General features: G+C 43.4%; 1 protein-coding gene across 4 annotated transcripts in view; it reads left to right on the plus strand.

The window, feature by feature from the left end:
* Window positions 1-19,221, plus strand: part of SMAP1 (small ArfGAP 1) — a 292,144-nt gene that overhangs the window by 54,273 nt on the left and 218,650 nt on the right. For all 4 annotated transcript variants that reach the window (XM_067532658.1, XM_067532659.1, XM_067532657.1 and 1 more), the window contains exon 2: window positions 8,872-9,005. In XM_067532658.1, coding sequence (XP_067388759.1) covers window positions 8,872-9,005 — 134 coding nt within the window. The remainder of the gene's footprint in view (window positions 1-8,871; window positions 9,006-19,221) is intronic.

The following is a 19,221-nucleotide window of genomic DNA, read 5'->3' on the forward strand; positions in this document are numbered from 1 at the left end:
AACCAGAAGGGTAATCAGACCAATTGCAAATCAACTCCACAAGATAAAGACTGGAAGGGACTGGACTTGTTAGGCAGAAAAGTTTATTTGTCATTGACACTACTAAAGAGAGCATCCAATTATGCAGATTTACTTTCCAATTACGACTACAACATCTGAGATTTCAGAATTTATCAGACATCCCTGAGAACAGTTCAGATCACTTATTAATGAAGGACGATTCATAGCTAGAACTCTCTACAGGTTTAATTGGATGTAGCTGATACTGTGGCCAGAACAATAGCCAAGACCATTGTTATGTGCAGAGACTTGTGGCTCCACTCTGATGGCCTACTCAAAGGATTACAGATAAAAATAGAAGATCTTCCGTTTGACAAAAACCAGCTTTTTGCGGAAATGAGGTACTTCACTCAATGAAGGATTTACGAGCGACGTTATGAACCCTTAATTTACACACCTGCAATGAAGAGAAAACAACGCAGATTTCAACCTTATGCTCGTAGATATCTGATCTATTCACAGTATAGGCAATATGAGTCACAAAGTAGTAAACAAAGATGCAGACAAACCTTAACAAACATCTTCAACCTCTCAAACAACGTCGTCCAAGCAACAGTTTTGAAAATTTGGTTGAAGGTTTGAAGGACCTCCCTCATTAATCAGTGTTACCAACATTGACCACCCAGTTCAAGTTTTGCCTGTGAAAGTTCCATCACAACTGGTCAACAATCACCTCAGACAAATGGATGTTAGAAGTCATCAAGTTTGGATGTGAACTGGATTGTGTATCCCTTCCTCCTACCCAAACCCCTTCCCAGTCCCTCTTCAGGGGCCCATCTCACATGCAAATACTCTGTCAAGTAATAGAACACCTACAACTAGGGGCAATAGAACCCATCCCATGGCAACACAAAGGGAAGAGGTTCTATTCACATTATTTTGTGATCCAGAAAAAGACTGGAGGATGGAAATGCATACTAGATCTGAGGTCACTAAATAAGTTTGTGAGGCAACAAAAATTCAAGGTGGTCACATTGTACACCGTAATACCAGCACTGCGAAGCGAGGATTGGTTCTCAGCCCTCAACCTTTAGGATGCATACTTCTTTATCACTCTCTACTCCGCACACAGATGTTTTCTAAGATTTACAGTGACTGGGAATCATTACCAGTACAAGGTATTACCATTTGGCTTCATTATGGCACCAAGGGTTTTCTCCAATGTGCTTGCTGTAGTTGTGGTACATCTGTGGAGACAAAGGATCACAGTCTTCCCATATCTAAACAACTGCCTATTAAAGGCATCCAGCCAAACCTTGGCCAGACATGCTACTTCTCAAACCCCATAGCGTTGTTTCAAAAACTAGGACTCAAGATAAACAACAAAAAGTTCACTTTGAACCCAGCACAGTCATTGGAGTTCATAGAAGCAGACCTGAGCTCAATAATAGCCAGGACATCATTACTACTGCCCAGTTTCAAGGCCATAACAGACCTAATTCTACAACTAAGAAACAGTTCAACAGTAACAGTATGCATTGCCTTGCAGCTCCTGGGACATATGGTGGCTACAAAATTAGTGGTCCAGTATGCCCGACTACATGTGCACTGCCTTCAGGGATGGTACACTTTGGTCTACAGACCACACAGACACAGTTTAAACAGAATGTTGATGATGCCAAACAAGGTCAAAGATTCCTTACTGTGGTGGGCCATACGATACAGAGGCGATGGTCAAAAACTGAAACCAGTCTGCACATAAACATCTTAGAACTCCTGGCAGTTCACAATGCCTACCGTCATTATCTACCATTCATAAAAAACAGGGCAATAAAGAACGCGATGTTGCCTGTCGTACATGTTTTATATCAACCATCCGGGAGACGCAAGATCCCATTCCTTATGCAGTGAATCAACAAAACCCCAGGAACTGGTGCATACAGCACAACATTAACATGTCAGCGGCATATCTACTGGACACCAGAACACCACTGCAGACAGCCTCAGCAGACACTTTGGCCAGAATCACAAGTGGGAACTGAACAACAATGTCCTAAAAAACATTTTTTTCAGTGTGGTTATCCAGCTGTCAATCTTTTTGCCACAAAAGAAAACCGCAAATGCCATCGTCTGCTCAAGGATGGGACTGGGACCAGGTTCAATGGACAATGTATTTCTACTCAACTTCTGTACACATTCCCACCCCTCCCAATGATACCCAGAACCATCCACAAAATACGAATCGACAAGGTGACGGTGATAACCTCTGCGTGGCCTAGACAGACATGGTATTCAGACCTTCTGCAGATGTCAACATACAAACCAATCACTCTACCTCCATGATGCGATCTCCTATCCCAGGATGGCAGTCGAATTTGTCATACCGAGATACAGAAGCTCCATCTGACGACATGGTTCCTAACTGGTTCTGCCCAGATGAGCTAGAATGTTCGGAACAAATTAAACATATACTGATTAAGATTAGAAAACCAACAACAATGAAAACTTAACTGCAGAAATGGCACAGATTCAACTCATGGTTCAGAAATAGACAAATCCTTGCTGCATCATCATCCATTCCGGCTATCCTAGAATATATCCTAGAACTAAAAAAAACCCAAGTCTATCAATTAGTTCCTTAAAGGTCCATTTAGCAGCAATTACTGTCTTCTATGGCAAGATCAATCACACAATGATATTCACTCACCCGATGGTAAAACGTTTCCTGGTGGGGCTATAAAGGGTATTCCCAGTCATACTTGTCCCCACTACACCATGAGACCTACACCTAGTACTAAAAGCTATTACTAGGCTACCATTCAAACCTTTAGCACCATGTTCACTTCTCCATATGTCTATGAAAGTGTCCTTTTTAGTAGCCATCACATCGGCCCCGTGTGAAGGGGAGACTAGCTCACTCATGGCCCACCCACTTTACCCGATTTTTAACAAAGATAAGATCACTCTTAGGTCTCACCCAAAGTTTTTACCAAAAATTGTGTCAGACTTCCGTATTAATCAACCTATTCATTTACCTACCTTTTATCTGAAACAGCATAGTAATGCACAGGAAGCAGCACTCCAAACTCTGGATGTCAGACAGGCACTAGCCTTTTACTTAGCGAGAACAAAAACATTTTAGAAAATCAGATAAGTTCTTTGTATCAGTGACGGAACACATGAAAGGCGAAGTAATATCTAGTCAAAGGCTATCCAAATAGATAACAGGATGTATCCATCTATGCTATAAACAAAATAACTTACAAGCTCACTCAAGAACCAGAACACACTCAACCAGAGCAATGTCCACTTCTGTAGTGTTCCTTAATAACATTCCTATTGCAGACATATGCAATGCAGCTACATGGGCCTCTGCACACACTTTCATAAGACATTACGCAATTCATCATGCATCTAGTAGGGATGCTGTGCTAGGACTAACAGTACTTTCATTTGTTCAAAAAAGTGAACCCAAAGTCCCTCCACTAAATGAGGGGCACTGCTGTATAGTCACCCGAAGGAGTGACATCACTCGAAGGAGAGGGTTACTTACCTCGTGCAGTAACTAAGGTTCTTTGAGATGTCCCCCTGCGCTGCTCCACTACCCATCCTCCCCCCCTCTACTTTGGAGTTCTAGCATGTGACACTATGGTAAAGAAGGAACTGAGGGGGTTGGGCTGTACGCATGCGCCAGAAGAGGCGCCAACAGTGCCGTGAGACGAGAAGTGCACACTCCCGACCCGGGTGAGTACTGCTGTAAAGATCTCCGATCAAGGACACTGGATGTGACGACACCTAAAGTAGAGCACCCACAGGGGGACACATCTCGAAGAACCTCAGTTACTGCACTAGGTGAGTAACCCTTTCCTCAATTCCATGTTCTGTAGGGGAGCGTGCTTTTAGTAATGATAGACCTTTTTGCCCCTGTGCCCATAGCCTCCCTATGTCCCCCTCTGATCCGATTCTCCCTCCATTCACTCTCCCCAGATTCTGCTGCCCTTTCCCCTTGCTCTTGTTTGACCCAGCCTTCTCCCATTTTTCACCCCTGCATTTGAGGCCTGGTCTAAACTGCTGGCGGCCGTTGACAGGAGATAGGCAAGCTATGTAGTGTAGCTTGCCTATCTCCTGTAGACTTACTAATTTTCAAGTACCATGGCATCTGCACTGCATCGACAAGAAATGCCTTCTGGTCGACGCAGTCTTACACTTTTTTTTGTGGGAGTGGATTTACGCTGTGGACTGAAGAGCACTTCTGGGATCGATTGAGCAGGTCTCCACAGCCCTAGCAGTGTAGACATACCTATAGTGTAGCTGCTTCCTTCACCACTGCCATATTGACTAGATGATAACAGCATTGAGAACACAGGAGAAGAGTGCCTGTGTGATCTCAGCTCTAATGCCTGACGCCACAGTGTCTCCCTGGCTGCCAAGTAGAGCAGTTCCAGAAATAGTTCTGCTCTGCCTCAGGATGGAGCGTGCTCAGTTTTTTTCTGTGTGATGCATATAGGAGCTGAGAAAGGCACAAGCATACCAGTGCAAATAGAATATTTGAAGAATTTAGCTGCCAAATTTTAACAGGTCTCTACTGAGCATGTGCAAATTGATAAGTTTTCAGAGGCTTGAAACTTAACCAAATTTCGGTCATTTTTCACAGGGACAGCAAAAGGTACATTCCTGAGGACAAGGTGATATGCTTGCCAAATTTCAAGTTCCTGCTCTAAAGTGTGGAGACACCTCAGTTTTTCAGTGAAAAGGTTGTAAGAAGTTTTAACATGAGCAAGATGTATTTTCCCTAATCTTGTTCTCAGAAACAGATGAAGCATTTTAGGTAAAACTTTCCAAAAACATTTGGCCTGCAGCAGATGTATAGCATGAAAAGTTTCAGCCCAGATGATTAAGTTCTGGACATGTTATAAGCAAATTGAAAGTAGGGTCTCATAATTGGAAGTGTTGGGCAACCTTAACAATAAGTGGTGCTATAGCTGTGCCTGTAATATCTTAAATTGTATTTAAATTGTAGGCCATGAAATAATAAGCTTTACCCTTTGAACTACCCTGCTCCCTATATTTTTATATGCAGGAATGTGATTAGCCACATGCAAATAACTTTACAATGTTTAATCAGCAGTTAATTAAAAGTCATGATTTACTCACTTATAGACAGATTTTCAAAAAGGTTTAATTTGTGGCTGTTTGTGCCTTCATTGTATCCCCGTAACTGTTTTGAGTTGATGAATCCGTCTGAACTGATGTCTGCAAGGAATTCAATAAACAGTTTCTTTTAGCTAAATAGACATCTTACCATGGACTAAGGAGGAGATACAGCTAGATAGAGAAATACTAATGTTGCCACGTTTAAAATACTATATCTGCCTGATTCCAATGCCAGAAAGAGATCACATTTCATTTTTATAAAATTGAGGGGATCAACTTACAAAGAAAGACCAAAAAAACCCCCTAAGTGTGTGTAGTTGTTCGACAAAGCTGGAGTGTGAAGAGAGATCATTGACTAATTTGAATTCTGTAAACATGATAAACCAAACTTTGTGTAACTCACTGGTGATAATCTCCTCATGGATTTTTTTGGGAGGGGGCTGATCCCTACACTCCACCTCTTTATATTGCCTCAGTTAGAAGCTCTTGTCGCAGAAAACCACTATCACAATTCCTAATAAATAAAAATAAATGTAGAAAGGCTTAATGAATAAAAAAGGGACACATTTATATTTCATGCATTATCCTTTGTAGATGAACATTTTTATGCAGTTAGTAAAGGTCTGTATAAATTAAATAAATGCACAAAATCAGCAAAGAATTAGTGATAAAGAAATTACAATATTTGAATTACATGTGTTCAGGTCTTTACATCCTTGTTCTTGTAGCCTTTGAGAAATATGGTAAAAGATTAAAGTCCTCCATACAGCCCTAACGTCCTCATTACCCCCCATCCACCCATTCCGCAACTATCCTTAACTTCATCCCATAACCTACAGCTCATCATCCCACAAAGGATTGTTGAATAATTTCTGTAACAGGATATCCTGTATCTTCTATTCTGTTTGATTTATGGACCCTAAAAGGCTGAGACTCATCCATTGCTTTTTCTTTCATACCAAAGATCAGATGTCTGTGATAAGTGGAAATTCATGTGCAGACTTGGAGAAATAGTCTTAAAGCTATATTGTGAGAGGTCAAGGAAGTTTGGTTTCAAGATGATAGTTTGTAAGATTCTTGATTTCAAAAGATGATGTTTTAAGTAGGGGTGTCCCAGTTGCTTGAGGAAAGCTGGCATGTTGCATTTCTATAGGAAGTAGTAGTCAGTTTCTACCAAAGTACTTCGTTGAGGGGAACAGGTCTAATTTACAGATGATAAACTGGGAGATTGTAGTCCATGTAATTACTATTTCTTCTGAAGGAAGCAGTTGGCTTTTGTTAGCTAAGAGCTGGCGGTATAGCACTATTGCATGCCAAAAGGACATGAATACAGATAGCCAATAATCTGGCAGATTTTTTCTTAATTTGCCATTTATTTCAGGAATCACACTAGAGACATCAGAAATACTCTCCCTTCTTGATGAGCTCTCCTTTTGTGGTCATCTGTCCTATATGAAGCCTATTCTTGTAGGGGATTGTTGGAGGATTTATGTGGGTAGTACCACTTAATTTTAGAGTAGAATTTTGTCTGTGTAGCAAAGTAAGGTGTTAATCTACAGTGCTCCAGTGTGGGGAGCACTATCAGTTTGTAAGGGTCCTGCTGCTGTGCATTAGAAATTCCCTAGTGTGGATTGACTTACTGCAGTCAGTAGAGAACTTCTAGTGTGCAGCGGCAAGGTGCACACAGGCAGTTAGTCTGGCACTCTGGAGTGCTGTAGATTTACACCTCAGTTTGCCAAGCACTAAATGTCCATATAGACATGCCTTAAGTGATAAAAAATAAACTCCTTATTCCTAGCAATCCTGTAGAGTCAACACAGGTAAGACAGCGCGAACTGGACATTCTCTTCCATCTTGTGCTCTGTAAACAGAATTGTCTATTAAGTTAGTTATTTATGCCTCTGCACCAATATTAATGACAGTGGTTGCAGAAGTGTTACTGGGGACCTAATTTGTTATCTGGTGATGTGTGAAATGGAAAGAGCCTAGTCTAGGAGTCCAGGCTGCATCTGCAGGCCTATGTTTGCCTTTTAGGTAAATGAAGTCCTGTATTTCATGTGGGTATGCCCATTGTCCCATGTCATTGAAGCCAGAGGACTTTGCCTACCAGTACCTGTAGAGGCAGCACTTGTGCCCTATAGCTTTAGCCCCTCCCTTGTCTACATAGAGGTGGTGCCGCTCTGACCGCCCTCATAGTTCCTTCTCACTACCTGTGATTGGAATTGGAGCTCAGTGTGGTGTTTTCACCTCATGTTTTTAGTCTGTTTTCTGAATGTTTTCTTCTTCTAGATAATAGTTAGTAGAAACTTAAGTTTAGATTAGTGTTAGTGTAGTGTGTATTAGACTAGTTGACTGCTCTGTGCTGCCCTCATCAGGGTTCAAGCATTGCCCATCTCCGACAGTGATGCCCACAGGACTCAGGGAGGCTCTCTCTCATCTTCTAAGAGGAGTGCTGATCAGCACCGTACTGCCTTTGGCACTCAGCATAGAGCAGGTCCGTCTAACTGCTCCTGAGTACCATGGCAAAGTCAGTGAGAGCCCACACTGTTGACTCCAATTCTGGCTATGGGATGTCCATTGATTCCATACCAATGATGTCGGTACCACTACCAACTGTCTTGATGCTGGTGGCGTATCAGATAGCTTCAGACATGCTTTGTTTCTCAGTCCTTGACTCTCTGCTATTTAACAAGTTTTCCGGTAACATAGTATAGAATCATAAAAGATGAGGTCATCTTTAATCATACAGCATCTCACCACTGTCAACTTGATATATGTGCATACATAAGCCTAAACTGTAAAACCTGACTTGGTATGGTAGAACACCTTGGCAGTGTGTTTCGGTTTTTTAAACTGAACTACTGATCTAGATAGTTGTATGCCTCATGAATGAGTGGTTGCTTCATTTGTTACTAATAATTCAGATATGGTACAAACTGCAAAAATATCTTGAGTGATTCCTATTAACACTTGCATCTGATGCACATCCAGAGGGATTAATTTAAATGTAAGCAAGACCTTGATACTGTTAGAGTTCAGTTCAGTTTTTACTGTGTGAATGTCTAAAAGGCTTTTCACATAAATTAGTTATACAATGATAGACAGTTATAGGTAAAATTGACACAGAGGAAGGGGAGCAACCCACTTAATTTTTCCATGGATTTTATAACCGACACTGCTAACAATTGAGACATCTCTTTCTACTTAACGTGTAGCTGTCAATCCTGTTTCTCTTAACTATATGTTAGAATGGTGCAGAAAAATCAAATCTCCTTGTTATGTGGGATTTTTAAAAGAAATTACAGTAGAACCTCCGTTACCAACACTTGGGGAATGGAGGTTGTTCATAACTCTGAAATGTTGGTAACTGAACAAAACGCTCTGGTTGTTCTTTCAAAAGTTTACAACTGAACATTAACTTAACACAGCTTTAAAACTTTACTATGCAGAAGAAAAAATGCTGCTTTTAATCCCCTTAATTTAAATGAAAACAAACATAGAAATCTTTTTAAACTTTCCCTTTATTTTTTAGTAGCTTATGTTTAATACTGTACTGTACTATATTTTGTGGTTTTTTGTCTCTGCTGCTGCCTAATTGCATACTTCCAGTTCCAAATGAGATGTGTGGCTGATCGGTCAGTTCGTAAGTCTGGTGTTCGTAACTCCCAGGTTTTACTGTACTAACTAATTTTTTTTTTTTTTTTTTTTTTGCCATAGGTCCAAGATGGGCTTCTTGGAACACTGGGGTCTTCATTTGCATCAGATGTGCTGGAATACATCGAAATCTCGGGGTTCATATATCAAGGGTCAAGTCCGTCAATTTGGACCAGTGGACACCAGAACAAATACAGGTATAGGATCTCTTGTAAATTAGACTTTTGAACTAGGATAGGCATAATAAGCCATGTTAGGTCATGAGACCTTATTTCTGCTTGCCTAATAGCTGGGAATAAAATAATAGGAATATCTTTTTTTAATCCCTCCAGAGAACTCCGTATAGATAGTTGATTTAGTTTCAAGTACAGGACGTGCAGCTACTCAGGATGTATTGATTTAAATCACTAGTTTTAATCATGATTTAAATAAGCGGGGTAGGAACCTTGATTTAAATAATCAGTTCTAATCTTGTTTACATTAGTTTTTTAGTTATTTTTCTAAGACAGGTTGATTTGCATTGGTTGGTAAACCTTTTAAAATATGCTGATTTGCCACTAATTATGGCCTTTGTTAGATTTCAGACTTCCTTTTGCTATCCAGGAGGTTACACTATATCTATACACATTTAATCAAGCAATTATATAGGTTAACATACATTGATTCAGATTCTTAATTTTTATTTTTTGTTAAATGATGCTTTTCTTTACTAAGTTTTTTTTTATTTTTTTTACTTGTGGTTGGTGAAGCTTCATTTGGAAGGAAATTGGAATTCAATTAAATGAAGGTTAAACAACCTTGATGTAAAAATTTGACACATCCTCCCATTCATTTTACTGTATCAATGTGTTGTTAAGGTCCCTATACAAGTACTCTCACCTCAGTTGTAGTATTTGTGTAGGTTTGTGACACTAAAGTAAAAATGTTCCATTTTCATGTTGGGGTCCAGTGCTACGTTAGATTGTGTATGACATCTGTATATCAATACTGTTCATGATTTTGGGAATCGGAGGAGGAATTTGTTATTTTAAACACCATAATATACAAAGGTACCCTTTGTACCTAAATCATTCATTTATAATGTTGTCTAGCTAAATCATAAATTAATGAAATAGTACAGTCAATTGTTATATATTATCAATCTGTCAATCCTAAAGGTGCAAGAAATCCTAAAGTTCTGGGTTTTGTTTTTTACTTGTTCACTTTTAAATCTTGGCATCTTGTCTCATTTTATTTATTTTTTTAATGCCAAAAGTGGCAGATTCACACCCTGGACTACAGAATTAAATATTAGCATCTAAAAATTGGTGGAGTATTTGAAACTGAGTAGCATTGTCCCTCTTTTTTTAATATGGGACTTAAGAGCCTCACAAAGTGTTTTTTTTAAAAAAAAAAAAAGAAAAGGGGGGGGCGGGCAATGGCAGAGGAAACCTTAAATGATTAAAGATAGAACCTATCTTCGAGTGATTGCTCATATCCATTCCAGTATAGGTGTGTGCATGCCCCGTGCACAGATCCCCGGAACGTTTTTCCCTTAGCTAGCCCTGTAGGGTCAGCTCCGGCACCCCCTGTAGTACCGCGCTCATGCCGCGGTACGTAGGGCGCTGCTGACCCTGCAGCCCCTCAGTTCCTTCTTTCCGCCAGTGACGGTCACACGGAACGTCTGCCTCTTGCATTCAAACGCAAGTAGCATCCCTTACAGTTAGCCTTTGTTGTTAGAGTTTTGAAAATAGAATAGTTAACAGTTAGTTAAGAGTAGTTAGTGCCCTTAGGGGCTAGAGCGGAGCCATGCCTGGCTCCACAGGCTTTAAAGCCTGCACTCAATGTGCAAAAGCCTTTCCTGTTAGCGACCCCCATGATCGTTGCCTCTGATGCCTCGGGGAGCAACACAGGAAAGAGAAATGTAAAATCTGTAGGTCCTTTAAACCAAGGACCCAGAAGGAGAGGGACGCCCGGTTAAAGGCGATCCTCATGGAGTCCGCGCTTCTGCCGGACTCCGAACTGTCACGCTCCCCGGCAGCACCGAGTGTTTCCTCGGTGCGGAGCACTCCGCCGGCACCGACATCATCGGCACAGAGCTCATCGGCACCGTCGAAGAAGAAGCGGCGTGAGGCCGCGCACATGGACTCCCCCCTGCTACCGGGAAAGCAGGGGGCCCGACAGGAGATGCCCCAGCCACGTGCCGTGGAGAGTACTCCGGCACCGGCATCTCCTCGCAGAGAGCCTCCCCCGACTCCTGGGGGTGGGGAAGCGCCTCTGCAGGGGCCGTTGACACCGGAGGCTTTCGCTGCGGCTCGCGCCCTTATGGGTCTGACTACGCCTCCGTCCCCCCCTCAGCCGAGGGCTCCGGGACCGGTGTAAACCCGCGTTGGGGTACCCCGGTGGGTGGAGGAGGCAGGAGTCGAGGTCTCCCCCCCAGACGGCCAGGGAGGGTCGAGAGTGCGGGCTCCCCTCTCAGCTCCGACTCCCAGTTGTCGAGCTCCCCTGCACCGCGACACCGAGGGCGGTCCAGGGAAAAACACTTGAGGCGAAGGAGATACAGTTCCGCCTCGAGTGGGGACCTGAGCATGAGCTTTGGCACTCTGGTGCAGAGCCCAGCTACTCATCGTTCCCCTGCACCGAGTGCCCCGACGCAGACCAGTCCGCCTTCTGCGGCACCGAGACTCATGGCGGCACCGAGAGCCTCGGCCCCGCCGGCACCGCTCGCACCGCCACCGTCGACACTGCCTGTTACGGCACCGACAGTCTCGGCATCGAGCGCCACGGCACTGACGTCACATTCCAGATCCACGTCGCGACGTCGCCGACGGCACTGCTCCCGATCGAGATCTGGGAAGTACTTACGCAAGTCGTCTAGGGGGAGGGGCCGTGACAGCTACAGCTCTTCCAGCAGCCCCTCCCCTCACAGGCACCGCGGCTCGGGCTCAAAAAGGGGAAGGATGGAGCTAAGCCAGCAGGCTCCTGCACCAGCGCCTGCATGGCCCCAGGGCCCCTGGCAATGGCCATATTGGGGGCCGTGGGGTACCCAGATGGGGCCAGGGACCACCTCTGTGCATACCTCGGTGGCCCCACCAATGGCCCCCACAACAGACCCACAGAAGGGTCACCCCTCTGAGGAGGGGTCTGACCCTGAGGAAGGGCCTTCCACAGGACCCATTCCACAATCCTCCTCCTCTTCTCCAGACGAGGCAGCGGCCAGAGACACTAGAGCCCCCCTCTTTGATTTTAAAGGCCACCAGGACCTTCTGAGGAGGGTGGCGGATAATCTTGGTCTGGAGATTAAAGAGATGTCAGAGGAGGAGGATCCCTATTTGGTGTTTCAGACACAGCAGGCCCATCATGCTTGGCACTGCCTGTTCATGAGAGGGTAATGAAAATCGCAAAGACCCTTTGGCAAACTCCCTCCTCAGTAGCTCCCACCTCGAAAGGGGCTGAAAGGAAGTACTATGTTCCAAAGGAGGGGTTTGAATTCTTATATACTCATCCCGCTCCAGGTTCACTTATAGTGGATGCAGTGAACCAGCGGGACCGTCAGGGTGGTCAGGGTAACACCTCTAAAGACAAGGACAGCAAAAAGCTGGACCTTTTTGGGCTCAAGATGTATTCCACTGTGGCCCTACAACTGAGGGTAGCCAATCACCAGGCCCTCATGGGAAAATACAATTTAAACCTCTGGTCCTCGTTACAGAGGTTCTCCTTGGGGCTGCCCCCCGACCAGGCCACAGACTTCGCCACGGTGGTACAGGAGGGAGTGGCGGTGGCTAGGGCGGCTCTGCAGTCCGCCAGTGATGCAGCGGATACAGCCAGCAGGGCGATCGCTTCAGCCATCGCCATGCGCCGCTGCTCCTGGCTCCAAGCCTCAGGGTTGTCCCAGGAGGTCCAACAATCCATTCAGGACCTTCCTTTTGACTCTTCCGGCCTCTTTTCCGAGAGGACCGATGAAAAGCTACATGCTTTAAAGGACTCACGGGCCACCCTGAGATCTCTTGGACTTTACACACCTCAGGCCTCGAGGCGCCAGAACCGGCCCCAGGCACAGAGGCAGCAGCAACCTCCGCTGAGGCTGCCCCCCGGGCGCCTAACCGCCGCGACAGACAGGGACCCCATCAGGGGTCACAACAAGGCCCTAACAAAGGCGGTGTACCCCATAAGAAGTTTTGACGGGGTGCACGAGGGCGGCGCTTATTTCCCCTCCCTGGATCAGCCCAAACCCTTTCAACACAGACTCCGGCCATACATAGCCGAGTGGGAAGCTATTACCACCGACCAATGGGTCCTCGGCATAGTTCGCAGGGGCCATGCACTACACGGCTTTCCCCCACATTTTCCCCCAACCCAGTCCCTCTTCAGGGACCCATCTCACGAGCAACTCCTCATACAAGAGGTCAATTCCCTCCTCATGCTGGGTGCAATAGAGGAGGTTCCTACACAGGAACAGGGAAGGGGATTCTATTCTCGGTATTTTCTAATCCCCAAGGCCAAGGGAGGCCTGAGACCTATCCTGGACCTACGTTGCCTAAACAAGTTTATCAGGCGAAACAGATTCCATATGGTTTCCCTAGCTTCATCGGTGGCCTTCCTGGGAGGAGTGCCCCTACAGGACATCTGCAGAGCAGCGACCTGGTCGTCGGTCCACACCTTCACGTCCCACTACGCCATCATGCAGCAGGCGAGAGAGGACGCAGGATTTGGCAGAGCAGTACTGGCGAGAGTAGCTCAACGCTGACTCCTACCCACCTCCAAGGTATGGCTATTTAATCACCTATACTGGAATGGATATGAGCAATCACTCGAAGATAGAAAACAAGGTTACTTACCAGTAACTGTTGTTCTTCGAGATGTGTTGCTCATATCCATTCCAAACCCACCCTCCGTCCCCACTGTCGGAGTCGGCAGAAAGAAGGGACTGAGGGGCTGCAGGGTCAGCAGCGCCCTATGTACCGCGGCATGAGCGCGGTACTCCAGGGGGCGCCGGAGCTGACCCTACGGGGCTAGCTAAGGGAAAAAAGTTCCGGGGATCTGTGCACGGGGCGCGCGCACACCTATACTGGAATGGATATGAGCAACACATCTCGAAGAACAAGTTACTGGTAAGTAACCTTGTTTTTTACTAATTTAAACTCTCAATTCTTGATAAATTCTAAATGAGTATTTGTAATAGATTAAATGAAATAAAGCATTAAGTTCAAATAATAATAAAAGTTAATGTTTAGTGAGTCTTCTGATGCAATACAGCTCAGTTTGTAACTCTTTTATCAGAAACATATCAGATAGCAGATAGCAAGGCCAGATATATTTCTGTTATATTGAGCATATGCTAATTAGCGGGATATTTTAATTTCTTTGAAATAAAGAAAAAATTAACTAATGTATCGTAATCTTAAGTTGATATATGGGAACTCCCACCTGTCAAGTTGCAATTTCTCATATGGTAGCTAAATTTCTTGAACTCCACAACTGAATATCCATTTATGAATTATTAGAGGGATTGTTTTATCAGGTTCTTTAGAAACCCATTTGAGAGAGAATCAATCCCAATTAAAATATTTTGAACCACAATAGATGTACAGCTGAGTGGTTTGCTAATTCAAGAAATTTATTAAAGCACTCCAGAAGTTGCTATTGTCTCTTCAAACGTTCTGCATTCCATATCAAAGTACCATCTTTTTGGTAAATAGCTCTTTTTAAAGCAATAGTCATTAGTTATGATGGTCTATTATACCTGTTACAAAGTGTGAATTACTGTTTGTGTCTACAGTTTTTAATGCTATAAATAGCAAGTTTTAAGGGACAGGAGTCAAGGTTAGATTTAAATTCAAACCCTCTGTCTAATGTTTTTGTTTTGTGGATACTCTGTAATATGGTATCCTTCTGTGTGTGCCTATTGTTCATGTTCAAAGTCTTTGAACAATGCTGAAGATTCCCTCATCAACCTGTAGGTAGAAGAGCAAGTATAATTTGCATATATCTATGACTGGGAAGAAATTCAGTTAAGTTTGTAGTAGGGTGTTCCAGGAAAATATTAAAAAAATTGTATACTGATTTTAAAATACGTGGCACAAGGTGCATAACGTGCTCCTAGGCGCTAATGCAGTATTGGAATATGTATAATAATTTAGCAGAACTCACATGCAAGCAATACAGGATGTTAGAAATTTGTTTCTAAAATAATATAATTTTGTATTCTTGGCATTTACAGCATGCTAAATTTTAATTAAAAGTGTTGCTTTGTAGCAGCTTTGTTACTATTGTTAAAGCTGGCTTCAAAAGCCATCCTGATGGTGTGGATGAACCTAAGAGGATCACAATGGCTTATGTGTTGCAGTGTGAACAGAGTAAACCTTATAGTGGAGCACATTTCTGTAAGTGCAATGCAGAATTGAGACCCATTTGAAAAGAAATGGGAAAGAATGTTACTTCAAAATAAATGACTTACCTCTGGAACATTATGTGCATCTGATGACTATTGTATAGTTATAGTGGCACCCTCCCTTAGATCTAGATTTTGTTATTGGAAAAAATATTGTGCCTACGTATCTGTCATATTATTAGTCATAAAAATGCTGTTATAAAGTTTTGATTTTTAAAGTGACACTGACATCTTCAAATTCTGTCCATTTCAAAATAAGAGTTCAACTTGAGGAATTTACTCTGTTTTATAAGTACTGTATAAGTATAAGTTTTACTCCTGTTTTATAAATACACTTTTCTATTCTTTTAAAATATTGCTCTCCTATTGTGCTGTGTGACAAATTTAGGCAAATTGGGAGCTTAAAAATACAAGAGATTAAAACTGCTGTCACACATACAAAATGAAAAAGCTGAAAGATACAGTTCAAGTTGACTCTGTGTGTTCCTGCTCTTGGGTTGTGCTGCACCATTTCTCATGGTGGAAGACTTCCTAGCAATGCCATTGGAGTGCTCTCATGCCCTCTCCTGCCCTATCTCTCACTGTTCCTGAACATTCTGAGGGTGAGGCTATAGAATAGGGTCTGACACTCTGGTCATTTCAGTTCCTTCCAATCAGGGTTGCAGACAGACTGGAACTTCTCTGGATCTAACTCATATCCACTTCTTTCGGGAACTAGACAGCGGCAAGTGAAGGTTCTGCTAAAAGTTCTGTCATCCAATCCAGGGAGAAGAGTAAAACCTGTTGTATTGAAGGATCCCAAGTTGTCATATCCTAGTTTCAGTACAAATATTGGCCTCTGTTACCTGTCAAGCACACTTGGATCAGACTTTTCCAGTTCTGGGGAAGAGGTGATGTGTGATGTGCCCTGTTAGTAATGGGAAGCACTACCAGGAGTCCTTTTTGGAACTGACCCTGAGAAATCTGAGGAAGTCCTAGGCTTCGGTTTAGGATCCAAAGTTGGGCCTCGATATAAATCTCTTGACACCAGTTCTATCCCTACTATAACAAGTGTTACTGTTCCAAAAGTCATTTGCTGCGCAGCCACCAGTGCACTGGTTAATAGTGGTAGCCCTCTGAGATTAAGTATATAAGCCCCTCACTGGACAGGAGTGGGTTAAGGAAAAGCTCTCAACTAAGGAGGCTCCACTCCTCTGTCCTTGCTGAACATTTTCTGGTTGGAGGTGGGTTTAAAGGCCAGCAAGTCAACGCAGTCAGTCTGGCAAGCCAGGGAGGAAAATGTGTCCTGGGAACTCCAGTGGAAGACTGGAACTGAACCCGCAATAAGTCTGGGGACGATGGGGAGGGGAGCCACAGCATGCAGTGACTGAGACCAGGAAACCCAGAAGATGTTATTCCTTAGACAGTCAATAGCTGGATGGGGTTGTCGACTAAAGTAGGAAGTGACTTTTGGCTGACACCAGATGGAGATGGGTGAGCAGCCGAAATAGCCTTCTAGGGCCCTGGGTTGGAACCCAATGGAGTGGGAGGCCCCGGGCGTCCCAGTTCTCACCTCCTCCTTCCCCCCTCGATGAGCAAAAGTTGTCCTGGTACATTCTGCCATCTCTGACAGGGAAGATAGAAAATTAGATACTTTAGGAAGCAAGATCTTTTCCTCTTCCAGTATTGGTATCAGGGTGTTAACTGCCAAGCAGTGATGTCTCCTCAATCCTGTCTTCTGTAGAAGATGGCTCTTTCTGCTAAGGATCTTCCAGAAGATCTGAGAAATCTAACTAAGGTATTAATTACAGAGGAACAGCTTGGTGCCACACACACAGTTAGAGACTCTTTTCATATGTCAGACTTTGATTCCAGGACAGTGGTGTCTGTCATACCATAAGGAGATGTGTGTGCATGGCTCGTATCTTATGGTTTACTGCCTGAAACTAGGATGGGTGGAAGATTTCACTTTAAAAGGAGGTAGTTTTGTGCTGAAGAAACCATATCCTCAAAGATCAAGGATACAAGCTTGACAACCAGATCATTTGATATTTATCATTCTCCAAGCAGGTTTGGAGACTCCTTCATTTTTGTCTTCATATCTTGCACAGAGAAACCCTTAGCAGCAGCAGTAACAGCTTCCTTCGTATTAACAGCAAAGGAGAAAAAGCTACAAGCCTCATCCCAAGAGCAGGCAGATTACTTCATGCTCTTCTGTGCCAGGCCTTAGATGGAAGGTTTGACGTGAAGAGTGAGAGCTACAATTCAGTCCCCAGTCCAACCCTCCAATTTCCCTCCCTCCACTCCACCTTTGGAGTTTGTCTCTTCTACTGTTTCCATTACTGGAATATCATTACCAGGGAGAAGTGAATCCTTGAGAAAATGCAGATAGTCTATTTGACTACATTCTTTCTCTGTCTTTTCCTATAAAGGAACCCTCTCAGAAGCACCTACTAAGAACAGAAGTTCTATCCCTTTTGGAAGCTGTAGCCATCAAGGAGATGCCAAAAGAGTACAGAAGGAAAGGAATTTTCTCAAAGTAATTACTGATCCCAAAGATGGATGGAGGCATGTGGCCATCTTAGAGCTCAGAAAACTCAGTTCCTTTATCAGGAAGTTCAGTTTCCCCATAGTGACCCTTAGGTCAATAATTTCCTCCTGATCTACCCAGGTTTGATTTGGAGCTCTTAATCTCAAGGATACGTATTTCCTTACATTGATCATATTTTCATATTGTGAATATATCTCCATTTCATGGTTGAGGAAGATCACTACTGGTATAAGGTCCTCCCCTTTGGCCTTTCTGCTGCCCCTTGTGTATTTACAAAATGACTGTCATGACAGCATACTTAAGACTGCAGTGTATTAATGTATACTTCTGGATTAATGGCTAATAAAAGATTCATCTCAAAAGTCTGATCATCAGTCTGGACTGTTTTCTTTTTGAGAAACTGGGACTCAGAATAAATTAGAAGAAGTCACATCTTCCTATGCAGAAGATCTCCTTTTTTGGGGCAATTTTAGACTCCCAAACTGGAAGAGTCTTCTTTCCAGAAGAAAGTCATTCTGCTGTTACAGAACTTCAAAAGAATCTCAGACTGGGCCTCATGGCTTCAGTCACTCCAGACGTATGCCTCAGAATGAGAATATTGCAGCTAGCAAGAAATTACCAGGCAAGTCTAGACAGCATGTACTTAAAGCTTTCTCTCCCCCCCAAAGTGCTCTTTTCGCTTACACACTGGATGCAAAGCAACATTGTTCTGAGAGGAATATCATTCAGCACTTCATCCCCATCTGCAATTACCAGTTCAGGTGCACCCAGCCTGGGATGTGGTGTTCAGTGCAGTGAACTGACAACTTATGGTAATTGGAAACATTTTGAGAAAAAGCTTCACATCAACTTACTGGAGTTCAGGGCAATCAGACTAGCTCTCAAATCTTTTCTACCTCACCTACAAGGCAGAGTAGTTCAAGTAGTCATGATAACTTGGCAGCTTCATTCTGTGTGAACAAACAAGGAGGCTCTCGTTCTTACAGATCTGCAAGGAAGTTATAATGTTATGGGACTGATGCATCCAAAACATTTACCCTTTAACAGTTAGGCTAGTGGGAAAAGATGACAATTTGGTGGATCAACTCAGCAGGGACAGGGAAAAAGATATACAAATGGTCTCTGTGACAGAAAATATTTACGGTCTAGGATCACACACAAATAAATTGAGATGTAATGCCAAATGCCTGAAGTTGTTTTGAGAACAGGAGTACACAGCTACCTAAATTGGATACATTCCTTCTCAGCTGAGGAATAGATTTCCTCTGTCTTTCCTCCACTCCCTCTAATCCAAAGAACTGTATGGAAGATATGATAAAATAACACAAGAATAATTCTAATTACTCTGGCATGGGCAAGGCAATTGTGGTTTCTAGATGTCCTTCACCTTTCTTGAGGAGTGTACAGGTTTCTTTCCATGACTACAGATCTGTTATGTCAGAGGGTTGGCTAGATCTTGCACCCAAACCTTACATCCTTGCACCTGATGGCATGTGCTATAGACCTCTGATTT

Source organism: Emydura macquarii, unplaced genomic scaffold, assembly GCF_026122565.2.
Source record: "Emydura macquarii macquarii isolate MOO-44397 ecotype Brisbane River unplaced genomic scaffold, CSIRO-AGI_Emac_v2 contig_3295, whole genome shotgun sequence".
Lineage (NCBI taxonomy): Eukaryota > Metazoa > Chordata > Testudines > Chelidae > Emydura > Emydura macquarii.